The sequence below is a fragment of the Amblyomma maculatum genome, chromosome 5, assembly GCF_055883805.1.
Source record: "Amblyomma maculatum isolate TAMU_Amacu chromosome 5, ASM5588380v1, whole genome shotgun sequence".
Taxonomy (NCBI): domain Eukaryota; kingdom Metazoa; phylum Arthropoda; class Arachnida; order Ixodida; family Ixodidae; genus Amblyomma; species Amblyomma maculatum.
The window spans coordinates 6,077,548-6,091,256 of NC_139348.1; the positions used below are offsets into that span (position 1 = coordinate 6,077,548).

General features: G+C 43.7%; 1 protein-coding gene across 2 annotated transcripts in view; it reads right to left on the bottom strand.

Moving 5' to 3' along the window:
- The window catches only part of LOC146187692 (guanylate binding protein 128up-like), a 33,521-nt gene extending 23,029 nt beyond the window's left edge, over positions 1 to 10,492 (bottom strand). The window contains exons 1-3 of one of the 2 annotated variants that reach the window (XM_084603492.1): positions 10,117 to 10,491; positions 4,553 to 4,718; positions 3,269 to 3,469 (exon numbers count right to left, since the gene is read on the bottom strand). In XM_084603492.1, coding sequence (XP_084459618.1) covers positions 3,269 to 3,469; positions 4,553 to 4,718; positions 10,117 to 10,158 — 409 coding nt within the window. In that variant the 5' untranslated portion in view covers positions 10,159 to 10,491. Of the gene's footprint in view, positions 1 to 3,268; positions 3,470 to 4,552; positions 4,719 to 10,116 lie in introns of both variants that reach the window. The other variant, XM_084603493.1, reaches the window with a different exon arrangement.
- Positions 10,493 to 13,709: the final 3,217 nt, after the last annotated feature.

Genomic DNA, 13,709 nt, shown 5'->3' on the forward strand with positions numbered 1-13,709 from the left:
GGCCACAGTCAGAACTGGGCATGGTCTTACTGATTGGTTTCCGATCGAGAAAGGAGTGAGGCAAGGCTGCATACTGTCGCCCTGCCTATTTAACCTATATGCAGAGTGCATCATGAGGAAGGCTGGTCTGGATGAGTCTTCAGCTGGAGTGAAGATTGCTGGAAAACGTATCAACAACCTTAGATATGCGGATGATACCACTTTAATGGCAGAAAGTGAAGTGGAACTCAAGAGACTTCTGATGCGCGTACAAGAAGAGAGTGAGAAGTTTGGGCTTAAACTGAACATTAAAAAGACAAAGATCATGGCGTCTTGCCCTATCCAGTCCTGGAGCATCAATGGACAAGAAGTGGAAGCTGTGACAGATTTTCTGTTCTTGGGCTCCAAGATTACCTCAGAAGGAGACTGCAGCCATGAAATTAGGAGACGCCTGCTTCTGGGAAAGAGAGCAATGGTTAGCCTTGACCGCCTAGTAAAGAGCAGAGACATTAGTCTGCCAACCAAGATCTGTATAACTCGTGCTATGGTCTTTCCAGTTGTGATGTATGGATGCGAGAGTTGGACCGTGAAAAAGGCTGGCCGCCGAAGAATTGACGCGTTTGAATTGTGGTGCTGGCGAAGACTCTTGAGAGTTCCTTGGACTGCCAGAAGATCAAATCAGTCGATATTGTCAACCATAAACCCTGACTGCTCATTGGAGGGTCAAATTCTAAAGTTAAAGCTCAGCTACTTTGGTCATTTGATGAGAAGAGAGGAGTCGCTGGAGAAAGATTTGATGTTGGGAAAAGTTGAGGGTCGCCGGAGAAGGGGTAGGCAGCGAACGCGATGGTTAGATGGCATCCTCGAGGCACTGCAGATGAAGTTATGTGATGTTAGGAAAATAGTGAGAGACCGGAAAGCGTGGCGTGACATGATCCATAGGGTCACGAAGAGTTGGACACGACTGAACGACTGAACTGAACTGAACTGGTATAAACTTCGAGCAATCGCAGCAAAGCAGCGATGGTAACACATATGTGCTCCACCCTTGCTCCTTCCAACACAAGCCAAGCAATAAGCCGGGCTGTTTCCACATGTGCTGTGTCTCTTGCAGTGATCTAAAATGAAAAGGTCGCTGTCAGTAGGTTTATAGCCAGCTGTCAATTGCATCGTCGCACAACACAGCGACGAGCCGTGCCGTCTTTCGATTACCATCAGTGCATAACCACACACAGATATTTGCTGCGCGTTGCTGGTAGCCTCTGTGAGGAAGGAGCAAGTAAGCTCATGTGACATGTGCAGGACACTGCTCTTAGAATGTCTCTTAGAAATGTCGCGAAGTTTTGCTGCAAGCTTAGATGAACTAGAAATTCACGCTTTCCAAATACTTTGAAGGTTCAAATAGCTCGACTAGCAAAAATGTAATGTGAATCAAATCACATTACATTTGGGGCGGCCCTTACCCCGTCGGTAAAATGCCGATGGGAATCGCAAGCTGAAATCGGACCAACCACATACCCAAAATGTTCCACACCAGCTGCAGAAGTGGATGTTCGCCACCTGCTATGGACTTGTGCAGGGACAAGGGAATCAAGGACAAAGATTCTGCGCGAAGTGGGTCTAACCACAACAAGGGAAGATGACTTTTCTAAATGGCTCACCGACAACGCTAAGAGCGGGAGCCTGCTCCGGTTCCTCACGGAAAACCATTTACATGAGTTTATATAATATGCTTTATGGCAAGTTTGCGTACAAAAAAAAAAAAAAAAATCAAACAGCATACACTATACAAAAACTATTTGAAGTGCCGAATATATGCATGCTCCTAAAATTGTTACTATCAACCTTTATTTATTTAACAAAAATTTTCCTAGTGTCTATATACTTTTAGAACACACCAATCGCAAGCACTTGGATAAAACAAATTCACCCAAGAAAAAATACCCAGGTTCATTACAAATGGGCCTAAAAGTATATCATATTAATATGGCAGCTATTTCTGCTTGGAGTGTGTAGTATTTAGGCGGTGTCGCAACCTAAGCTGCCTCTCTAGCTGCAAAAGCTCTACTACAGTGGAATAAATTTGCTCCAGAGCTTTGCCTACAGCTGCACTAACCACCACCCCACCCCACCAAAGCAAGCAAACACACACATCTGTAAAAATGCAATTTAGGCTGTTGTAAAAATGTTCCAGCAGTTAATTTTAGTCCAGATCTTTGCTTTTCATGAGCACATGACAAGTATAACACAACTACAGAGGTACTTCTGCTCTCAATTCATTAGACACAACAACTGTGACAGCCCACAACAAAAATTATGGGGATGCTCAGGTCACCTTAAGAGTGGAATGTCTTAGCATAAAATGCAATGCTACATGTTTCTTTCATTGCAGCCAGACATGCTCGCTGTCACATTTCGTTGCTTTCTTTTTTTTTTTTTTGTAGCACATATATAGGAGGCTGCAGATCAAACCTACTGGCACTGCAAACCTGCAGCAACTGCAAACATGGCCACGCCACGCAGTGTCATGAAGTCACACATGCAGACGCCCAATCGGCGCTCAGCCATGTCACCTGCCAACTGCTAAAACTCCTGCCAACTTGGCCATGTGACGTGATCTCGTGACGTTACACAAGCTGTACACCAATAACCAATCGGTCATGCCCCCGGCCAACTGTTGCCTTACAGAGCACCTTCCAAAAAAAGAGCTGCCTTTCCGCCACTTTGCCACCAGCCAGTCGTGGCAGGAAGTGATTCACTTCAATTTCAGTTCCCTTTAATTTTTTTATACAATTGACTGCGGCAGGCGGCTATTGGCAAGAGGTTTATGACATTACTTTTTGACAGACTCTGCGTTTCCTTCCCAATGCGGCTTCTAAGAGTTTCGCATCTATACAGTTGACTGTGGCAGGTGGTTTTATGATGGAACTTTTTTGAGAAACACTAGGTTCCCCTCCGAACATGGCTTCTAATGCTTTCACATTTATTGGTTCAATTAAGTGTGGTAGGTGGTTTTATGTCACTGCATTTCCCATCCAAGGAGGCTTCGAATGCTGACTAATGGCCTCAGTGAGCAATCAAGTCCTTCCCTGACCAATTCCATGAGCTTAACCACATCCGAACATACATTTCATGTGTGCTTGGCTTGCAAACAATTAACCACAGGCCATATAACAAAAATCAAAATTAGAAACAAGTTGTACCTTTACACATGTTACAGCCATATTGAAGACAATGGGTTTACAAAGAGCACGCTCCCCTAGAAAGCAGCAAAAGAGGCAACACTAACCAGCAATGACCTGTCGCCCTCGACCTTTTCCATCCTTGGCTCCTTCAATAATTCCTGGCAGGTCAAGCAGCTGGATCTTGGCACCCTTGTACTTGATCACGCCGGGCACAGTGGTCAATGTGGTGAACTCGTAAGCGGCCACCTCAGAGAAAACACCCGCCAGTGTGTTCATGAGTGTAGACTTGCCCACCGATGGAAATCCTGGGTGTGACAACAAGGGTGCCTAGCCATGTAGCCTAGTCATGTAGTCGGTGCAACTTTCCATAATTTTGGGAACTTTAAACTCCAAGGCTTTTTTGCTGAAGGTAGTGATGTGCAGAAGTGGATACTCCAGTCCTGGCATGCCACACTAGCATCACAAATGCCTCGAGCAGCTTGAAGACAGCTGCATATAGTCAGAATCTAGTGGCCAGAAAGAATAATCATACAAACTTGTCACACCTTTTCTATGCTATTAACTTTACCATGCAGAAAATAAACTAATGTTTTTGGGCACATGCAAAGGCAGTTCAGCAAATGTGCCATTATATCCACAGCAAACCACAGTAGGGGAAGTTCACATTCAGGACCACCATGAGCTGCTGGTGCATAACAGTTTTGAAGTCAGCACCAAACATGCAGAAGTTCGAAACTACTAAAAACTTTATAAATTCTATACACTGCCTTTCTTGAGGACTACCAAAACGAAACACTAAAGCATTCTATATCCAACTGGAAAGATGAAATGATGTGCACCAGTTTGTGGTTTTATGCAGTAAGATCCTACCTGTGGCAACTTGGCCAGAAATTCACCTTTCTACTAGCTTACTTCTTAATGTGTTCAGCACTAAAGTGTGTACACTGCAAGTTCAGAAATGTTTCTGGCAGTGTAGAACAATTAGAAGCTATTTCTTTGTTTCATACTTAGCACCACTTAGTTCTGAAGGGCACCTTTTTTGTGCCAGCTAGCAAACTATATAACGCCTCTCTAAACAGTAAACTCCAGCAAAAAGTCAACATGCGACCCGCTGCTATGCAGAATATGCTTGGCTGTCTAGTGTAAAGAACTGGGTCTTAAAGCATCGTTATAAGCAAGGACTTTCAGCAGCCTTCTTTAAGGTACATTTGTAATCACATAGCAAGACAAGGTAATCATTAACTACATGCAGAACTTGTATGAAGTAGTAAAAAAATAAACAACATAAGCTGTCCCTGGCAGACATGTCCCCCCATGTTCCAGTAAATAACATAAAACCATTTCCGAAACTCAAGGAGGTAAATGCAAAATCTCAACATATACTTTACCTACAAATCCTATTCTGGCATCACCAGTCTTCGCAACATCAAAGCCTTCACCAGGACCGCCACCTCCACCCTTTGGCGTAATTAGCTCCCTCCGAAGCTTTGCCAGTCGAGCTTTAAGCAGACCCAGGTGGCCCATAGTTGCCTTGTTTCGTTGGGTACGGGCCATCTATAAAAGGAGGTATGAATCATCTGCTGACCTTTTCCAATTTCAGCATTCCAATTTATTTAAACATTCAGAATCAAGTAGAAGCAATAGTATTGTAGCATAAATGAATATGCAAAATAATGTGAAGCTTTCGCTCCCCTCCCACTGTTAATATGTCAAATTCGTGAAAGCAGTGTAAAGGGATTGCCCATTTGTGTCAATAAAAGGATGCCAACAGTAACACTAATGGCACAGAACACTAGTCAGATGCGATTTCAATTGAACAAGTTTTATTTTTGTTTACACAAAGCTGAGGGGCAGCAGGGTTGCAGAAATGCCACTCATGCATATGCCACCAGCCTCACTCCTCAATTGCACAATATTGTTAATCTATAATTCACTGCCATCATAAGCCAAATGAGCCAAGTGCACAGCAGGACAACTGCCTTTAACCCATTATTTCCCCCATGAGGCATCTGTGCTGTAGCACACTTTGTATGTGTATCTGAATTTCTGAGAAAAGGCTGTTCACCCTGGAGAAACACTCAAGTTCAGCAATGTTTGTGTTATATTTTGTTCTCCTTCAAGGTGAACTGCTATCAACAACAGCTCTTTGAACAAACAGCCTTTGCACATGTAGGATTCTAAAATAACAGGTAAATTGCTTGCTTCTGCCAGATAACTTCAAATTATGTACTTCATCAAGGCATTTAATAAGTGTGTACTGGCTACAGCGTCGCTAAATTTTCGCACTCACTAGACTGTTAACATCTTGATCTGATAGAGTTGATGTCTGTACACTGAGCAGCAAAGGTAAATCTATGTTGCAACGAGTGGTTTTTCTGCAGTATATGACATTACTTGGTAGAGTGTGTGATCCGTTAGAACATGCATGTATATGTCTCTTATTTCTGCCTATCAATCACTTTAAGAGCTACACACTCTAATGAATCCATATAAGGTAGGATGGAAAGTAGGGCTTGTTGATCAGCGTTCATGACTGGGACATCAGTACAAATTATGGTACGGTATGGCAGAGTATGTGGGGTTAAATGCACCAAAGTAACTCAGGGAAGACTGCGGAAAAATTTTGACCACCTGGTAGCAATTAATAAGCACTGAAATCTTACAGCAAATGTGCACTTTTTGCATTTCGCCTCCATCAAAATGTGCCCGCCACAGCTGGGTTTGAACCAGGGTCAACAGTGCAGAGTAATAAACGACCGGAAAGACAGGATCAGCACTCATCACGTGTCCTCTTCCCTGGCCTTTCATCATTATTTCACAACACTGCTTCAATAATAAATGCGTACGTATACAAAAAATAACATGGAAGTGAAGTACGCAAGAGTGTGCCTCAATACCTAATTTACAGATATGTTATAGCAGAGCAGAAAATGCGGGCAGATATGACAGCAAGGTTAGACTGGCCATAGTCCTCATGGCTGCCAACCACTGCTACTATACTTCAACCACTACCAGCAGAAGGCACTAGCCCATTACTTAAACCTACTACACACTGCTGCATCATGAAAATGAAATCTGTCCAAGTTCACACTTCAAGGACTTTTACCTGTTTGCCTTCTAAAAATTGTTCCTCCCACCTTTGCTGTTCACCTTTGATAATTAGTTTGGCCAGTCCCATATAATGAATTTTTATTACTGAGTATGCCTTCCAGTGTCAAGAACCACATGCTGTGCCATGATGACCAGAGCACCTAATTTTTTTTAAGTCAAGCCATTGTGAGAGATTATGATGGGGGCAAAAGGAGATGAGAAACGTGTACACATCTGCTTGAATTGTCACTTTCCATCAGGTGCTAGCAGTCATATGCACAGATTTCTTATCTAACTACCAGAATGATGCCCGTGAGCATACTGCCCTTATATAACATAAGTGCTGACCAGGAAAGATGCCAAAGAAAATTTTCAATGGGCACGCTGCCAGCGTGATTCTCTTACAGATGGCAGAAATGCCCAACGAAAAGAAAACCTTCCACTATCCAAATATTAAATATTTTCTGCAGTTGATCAATGCTCTTGAGAAGGCCTAAATGGAACATAGATCAAAATCCAGCCTGATTACAGAAACGTCAGCTTCGCAGCTGCATGTACTGCGTGAACAAGTGACAGCCATTAGTTCAGAAGTGTTTGCTGGAGGGCTACCTAGTGAACTCATTTTGGCAAAGCCTGAAGTGTACAAAGGACAGGGACGTGAGCAGGGGTGGAAGCAGGCTCAAGCATTTTGGGGTAGCTCAAGGAGCAGTAATAAAGCCATTTTGGAGCAGCTTTGGAGCAGCAAGATGAGTTTTGGAGTATATGAGTTCTGTATTGCAGAATGCTTCTAGTTCAAATGCTTTTAATAATAGCAATTTTCTCTTCCTGACGTATAAAAGAATCCAATTTGATTCCTTTGTTTTGTATTTTCTAAGTGCAATGCTCGGCTTGACTTTGCATGCATCTCTAACAAGGCAAGGCAAACAGCCAAAGCATGTACAGATGCTTAAAATATCCCAGTTGACTTCAGCAACAATTTGGAACAGACTAGCAACAAATAGAGTGCTTGCTTTTACACTTCACAACTGAACATTGGTTAATTAAAAGCTTATCACTATTTTGATGTGACAGGTTTAGAGGTGGAGTCTACCACTTTGATGTACTCAAGCACTGCCACTATAGTTCGGTGTTCACACTGAAGAGCAGCACACTTCTGCTATCTGGTGCATATCTTTTTGATCGTATGCCTGTGTTTGTAAACTTCTGGGCGCTGGTCAGTAGTGCCTTCAGAGAGGGCAGGTAGCACTCAAGGTTAGCATTCTCTTCCTTCAGATTCTTTACTTCCCAGCCTTCTGCCAGAGGCTGTTCGCATTATTGCTAGAGCTAAGCAGGGGCTTCGTTAATTTCAACACACTGGCAATAGGCCCTGTAAGTGGCATTACCCTGGTAGCAGTTAAAGTATGCTCAGGTTGTGATTTTGCCGCTCTATACTGACTTCATATTCCTGTAACTCCCTTTTATCCTTCACCTTTATACCCACTCACCCCCTTCCCCCAGTGCAGGGTAGAAATCCGGTTTCTTCTTCTGATAAACCTTCCTGCCTCCTCCTCTTGTCTGACGCAGGCATGACAAGCTCAATAGTGAATTTACTATTTGCTTGTTTTCAAAGCAGAACGATTATTATAACTCGTGTAATTCTTTGCAGCCAGTCAAGGTTCCTAACTACCGTGGTAGTTTGCGGTGTCTGCTTCGCTCACCAGCAGTGATTTAATGAGCGAAAGTGCTATGTCAAGTGCACAGACCATTTCTCTTGCGATCAATTCCATCAAGTTACTTCATTTTAAATTTACTCGTGAACAAACATTTATTATTCTCAGCGTTGTTCTAGTTTATCAAAATTTTACCTTAGGCTCAGCGTGAGATGCGTTATACCGCTTCCACCTATGTGCTGCTACCATTTTGACTATGGCGGCCCCTACACTGCGTATGCGAAACACACAACATGCCATCACCCTGCTGCATCTGACAGTTGCTGAATGCACCGAATCACATTTTACATTGGCAATACGTTAATGGCCCACTGAGCGGCGAAAACGCGCTTCACTAAATTTGATGGCAATACACTGAGGCAGCCCGTTTGGAAAAGGATGGAGCAGAGAAAGCAGTTTGAAGCAAACGAAGCAGCACTTCCACCCCTGTGTGAGACCAACACAGAACACATCCTTGTCTTTTTTGCGCTTCAGGCTTTGCCAAAATGAGCAAACTCCACCAACTAGCCCAACAAACAGCCTTGCTGAACTTTAGTTGGTGAAATTTGCTCATCTTCAAAACTGCACGAATAAAAGAAGGACAGAGGAAGGAAACATATAGCGCACACAGAGTGCAGTGTGTGTCTGTTGCTCTCTGCAATGTGTGTGCTGTGTTTCCATCCTCTGTCCCTATTCTATTTGTGTAGTCTCGAATGTGATCTAAAAGTGCTTCCTGTAGTCTCATTAAAAAAAATAGCAACCAATTGCTTTTGCACTTGGGAAGTACTAGCTGATTCTACAATGTAAAAGTCGGTTTGAGATAATGCAGTGCATACCACTCATTTATAATGTCAACGTCATTGCTTCATGTATACAACATTCGATACCTCTCGAAAAAGTGGAAATTCTACAATTCGTACAGTTACATTTATTTCTTACGATCCTACATGGCACTACCACAATAAATATTTATATTGCAACTGGTTTTCCTGAATTTGGAAACACCGAGCTATGAACACTTGCCTAGGCCCATGTATTACTGCACACACTTTCCCCCTCAGTTTGAAGCTAGCCAACGACCTCCAAGCGTGTGATCGGGAGTCATTCTACTCTCGCGCAAATGCAGCAACAAAATATGCTACAACACGGCATACATATTTCAATGTGGTGGCATTCTGCTACCGTGGTTCAGTGGTTCCAGATTTAAACCCGGAAGTGACGACCAATCTTGACAAAGGCGAAATGCAAAAGATGACCGTGAAGTGCATCATACCATAGTCCTCACAAACTGAAACCGCATTGAAGCTCGCTTTGCACGACATGTGGCTAACCGCGACAACACCTGTGCGATAGAAGCAAAATCTCTAGGCACTATACTACCTAGTACACTTTTCCTTTTTTTTCCGTTTTGCATGCTTCCCCTATGTTTATTTGCCCGTTCATGCCAAGATCTAAAGCGCCAAAGTGACAGACGTGACAAAGCATGTATGCAGACAGTGAACCACACAATGGCGTTGACAATGCTCAACCAGACCTTTTGTATCATACCAGTCGGGAAACACCGCTTCAAAAAGTGACTGGTGTTAGTAAGCATTTTTCGGATGCTTATGAATTATCGCGCCGGTCAATAGAAGTTTTTTGCCATTTCCGTCATTGCCTTCAAGAAATCACACGTTTTTTTTTTCTTTTTCACCTTAATTACCTCTACGGCTGTTATGTCTAAGAATTTTTGCTACTGCAACTCAACACATTTTATTTTCCCGGTGATCGTTCATTTATCAACAATCTCAAAGTTTGCAATTTAGACAGTTTTCTTCAGTGGCTGCGGGTGCCGCAACTATTCGTAGACATCCTAATTTTGACCAATCAAAACCGCCGTTTTTTAATACATGTGCCCTATGGGAAGTTTTGCAACTGGTAATATTAAACAGCTCTGTGCTCAACATGAACTATTCAAATTTCAGAGCGTCACATATGACATCTGCGACTTACATGTGACATACAGGAACCCTGAGCGAAATTCACAGAAGCGTTTATTTATTAAAAGGGTGTTTCTTTTAACAAATTCGTTATTTATGGAAGAAATCTTGACGGTGGTCCCGTATTACGTCGGCCCATTTTTTGGTAGGGGTATAGCACTATAGCAGGGGTATCGGGAGCGAAAAACGACTTACCTCTGCCTCGATGGCCGCTATTTTTTCAAGCACCGTGCTCATCTTGAACAGTTCGCTTGAATACAGGCACCAAATGTCCAAAATTCACACTACATACACCACATGGCACCCAGTACGGCCCCTCGAAATAGGAACTGCGGGCTGCCGGCCAGCGGGCGCTACGGTAGAGTGGCTAGAACGGGCACTGTAGAACTGTAATACAATAGGTAGTGAACTGTAGTAACTGTAGGATGTAGCCGCGGTATGTTCCCTGGAAAAATCAAGGTGAATGGATTTGCGATGGGCCTTGAAAACACTACAGTTGTTACAAGCGAGCGCTAGGACAACTGGCTACGTCCGCCATGTAACTGGGATTAAACTCTATGGATGTATGGATGGATGGACGGATGAATGGATAGTGGATAGTACCACTACCACCATCATCATCATTATAAACCTCCTCCAATTAACCCGGTTTTGTGCCAGCTGTGCCACCATCCCTTGCGAACTTCTTAACCTCATCCGCACACCTAACATTCTGCCGCCCCGTGCTACGCTTTCCTTCCCTTCGAATCCAGTTTGTTACCCTGAGCTATAGTGCTCTACCTGAGCTGAGCCGCTGAGCGACCATCGGTTATCCTTTCTTTACATGTCCTACCCCTGCCCATTTCTTCTTTATTTCCACTAGAATGTCAGTGACGTGTTATTTCTCTGACCCACTCTGCACATTCCCTATCTCTTAACGTTATCCCTACCATTTTTCTTTCCATGGCCCTCTACGTTGTCCTCAACATACCTCAACTCCCTATGCCTCCCAGCGGCCACGAATTACAGACGCTAGCGCCAAACTCCCCATTATAGGATTATAGCGGGAGGGGGCGGGTAAAAAATGGACTTAACGGGGGAGGCCGTATAGCGGACTGGTCCAAAAAAACGGTGCGCTGAAGGGGGTGTCGGTAGGTTGCTTCAAGCAGCGCGGGTCGCGCGCTCGCGTGCGCCCGTGCCCGGGTGCCCGGGTGCGTATTGACAAACCATATCCCGTAGGAGCACTCGAGCAGACGACGCTCTGACGCACAAGCACGTGACACAACGTCACTTCCGCGAGTAGCAGCGACGCTGTTTTCCCCTAGCGCCTTGTGACGAGACTCCTCATGGTTTCAGTTTCGTTTCGCGCAGGGATCGCATTTACGTTGTTTTCCCCACTGGTGCTTGTCAAAGGTACGCATGTTTCGGTGTCGTTTTCGCGCAGGGCTCGTATTTCCGCACGGCTGTCAGCTGAAGTTCTCGTAAAAGTTACGCAAATTGCCGTCGGCTAAAAGTTCGGTCACGCGATCACGTTAATTTCGGTCCAGTGACCGCTGTGCGGGCTTTTTTCTGGTGTTCTGTAAACGTCAGTCGGTTACCGGTCACGTGTCACGTAAATTTCAGTCCAGTGGTCACTTGCGTGGCTGTTCTTTTCTGGTATGTTCTGGAATCGTCGCTCGGCTCGGCTACACCCCGAAGTTTGCACTTTTGCACTTCTCCCCATCCGCATAGCTCCGCGCAGTTCGTCCGGTGCTTCTGGGTTGTACGCACGTGCACATGGCTCATCCGTTGCGCGCTGCGCTAGCCAGGGTGATTTTGTGCTTGACGAACTTGTGTGTCAATTGCGGATAACTAGAGATGATGGACGAGCTCCTGCAGAGCCGCTCGAGCTCGTAAAAGATGAGCTCGCGTCAAAAGGGCACGAATCGGTGTATCGCGCGAACCTGGCAAACGAGGCAGCCGTCAACGAATGGCTGGAAGCCTACAGCGTCGAAACTAACACGTCTTGGATCGTGGAAAAGGTTCAAAAGGATGGAGAAAGGTACGTACATTGCCGATCAGCCGGTATTGCTCTTAGCAGTATAATTTCAATCATTGTCAAATAATTTATGCTCGGCTAGTGCTATATGTGGGTTGGATTTTAGTCAATTTAATAAAAAGCGGAGCTACACTTATCGCTTATACTGGAGTCGAAAGTACACGAACGCAATATATTAGGCGATAGTCTCCATGCAGACCTATGCAGTTAGCTGGCAAGCTCGAGAGAAGAGACTTTTGAAGGCAGTCATCACCTCGAAGGTAAATGACTAATTGTAGAAATGATGACACAAAGTGCTAGTCACATGCCATCAATCTGATAACTTTCCCTTGTAAACGTTCGTAAAATCAGTTTACAAAAAAAAAAAAAATATTAGCTTAAGAACTTATACTCAGTGAACATCCAGTGAATATCTGCCGCAATTAAATGTTAATAATATCTCATTATAGTATACATTATAATGTTCACGTTGAAGAGAGTAGAAAGTGGACATGTACCAAATACCCACATATGCCCACACATCTCTTGATGAGATATTAAATGATATTCTGTAGATATGTAGCCAACATCTTTTTAGGGGTTGTGAGCTGTGTAGTAAGAGTACAGCACTTTATAAGAGCAATCAGAGCAATTGCTGAAAAATGCCGAAGAAGATAATTGTTTATCCAAGGTAAAAATTTCCTACTGTTTTTTTGCTAGGATCCTACTAGTTCCAGTAGTACTGGTTTATTAACACATTCCCCATAGCCACTGGAATCTGTAGCAGCTGGGTCTCCCTGCAAAAGGTGGGCCTGTTGACCTATGAACATCTTGGTGCAGCAGCTGCCTAGGGCTGCACTATCAAAAAGAAGACAAGGGCAAAGGTTTCATAAGTATGAATCATACTTTATTATTTTCCATGTCTACAAAAGTTCTGCAATCTGAATGGACACTTTTGTCTTGCTGTCTGCTACTGCTGCAGGTGTTCAAGCTTCAATCAGATGTTGCAATGAAGTTAGCTGGACAGAAAGAATTTTTCAGAAAAACATGCTAGCAACACCACACTACTTTAACAGTCAAACCATTCCATAATTTACAGTCAAACCATTCTATATGTGACACACCACAAATTGTTAGTGCTGTGCTTCGCATGCCTATACAGCTGCTTACAGTGCAATCAATCATGTTTCTGTCTAGTTTGAGCTTATTCAGAATCAGTGCGTGGCGAGCCTGTGTATGCATTTGGACCAGAATATTAGAGTGAAAGTGTGTGCAATGACAACTAGTGCATGTGGAGAACATGCACTTCATGTGTTATACGTCGACTATGCGAGACGAGTGCAATCCACTGTGTGCGTGGTCTTCTCTATAACTCGAACCAATTCACTGCACTACAACATTGTCATCAACCATTTGTATCATCATTCTCCTTTTATTTCCCTTTTCTCCCTTATCTAGTGTTGAGCAGTACGCTAGGGTCATATCGCTGCTGGTCGAACTCTCCACCTTTCTTTTCATTGAATTATTTTCATCGCTATCTTGCTTATTCACTGTGCTTTGGCCTCCTTGCAAACACAAATGTGGCTGTTTGCAATTCAAAGTAGGTTCTTTGATGGCTGCATGGCTGCCCAGTGTCATTTGTAGAACTGAAGTCACATCTGCCACTTTTTCCTGCCAAAAAGTTGAAGGCATTTGCCAGTAAAACAAACTGCTTCTGCATAAATGGTTTACAGTGTATTGCTTGCCGTGCATTTACTAAACAGCAAAGGCATTGTTTCACCTCAATTTAGAA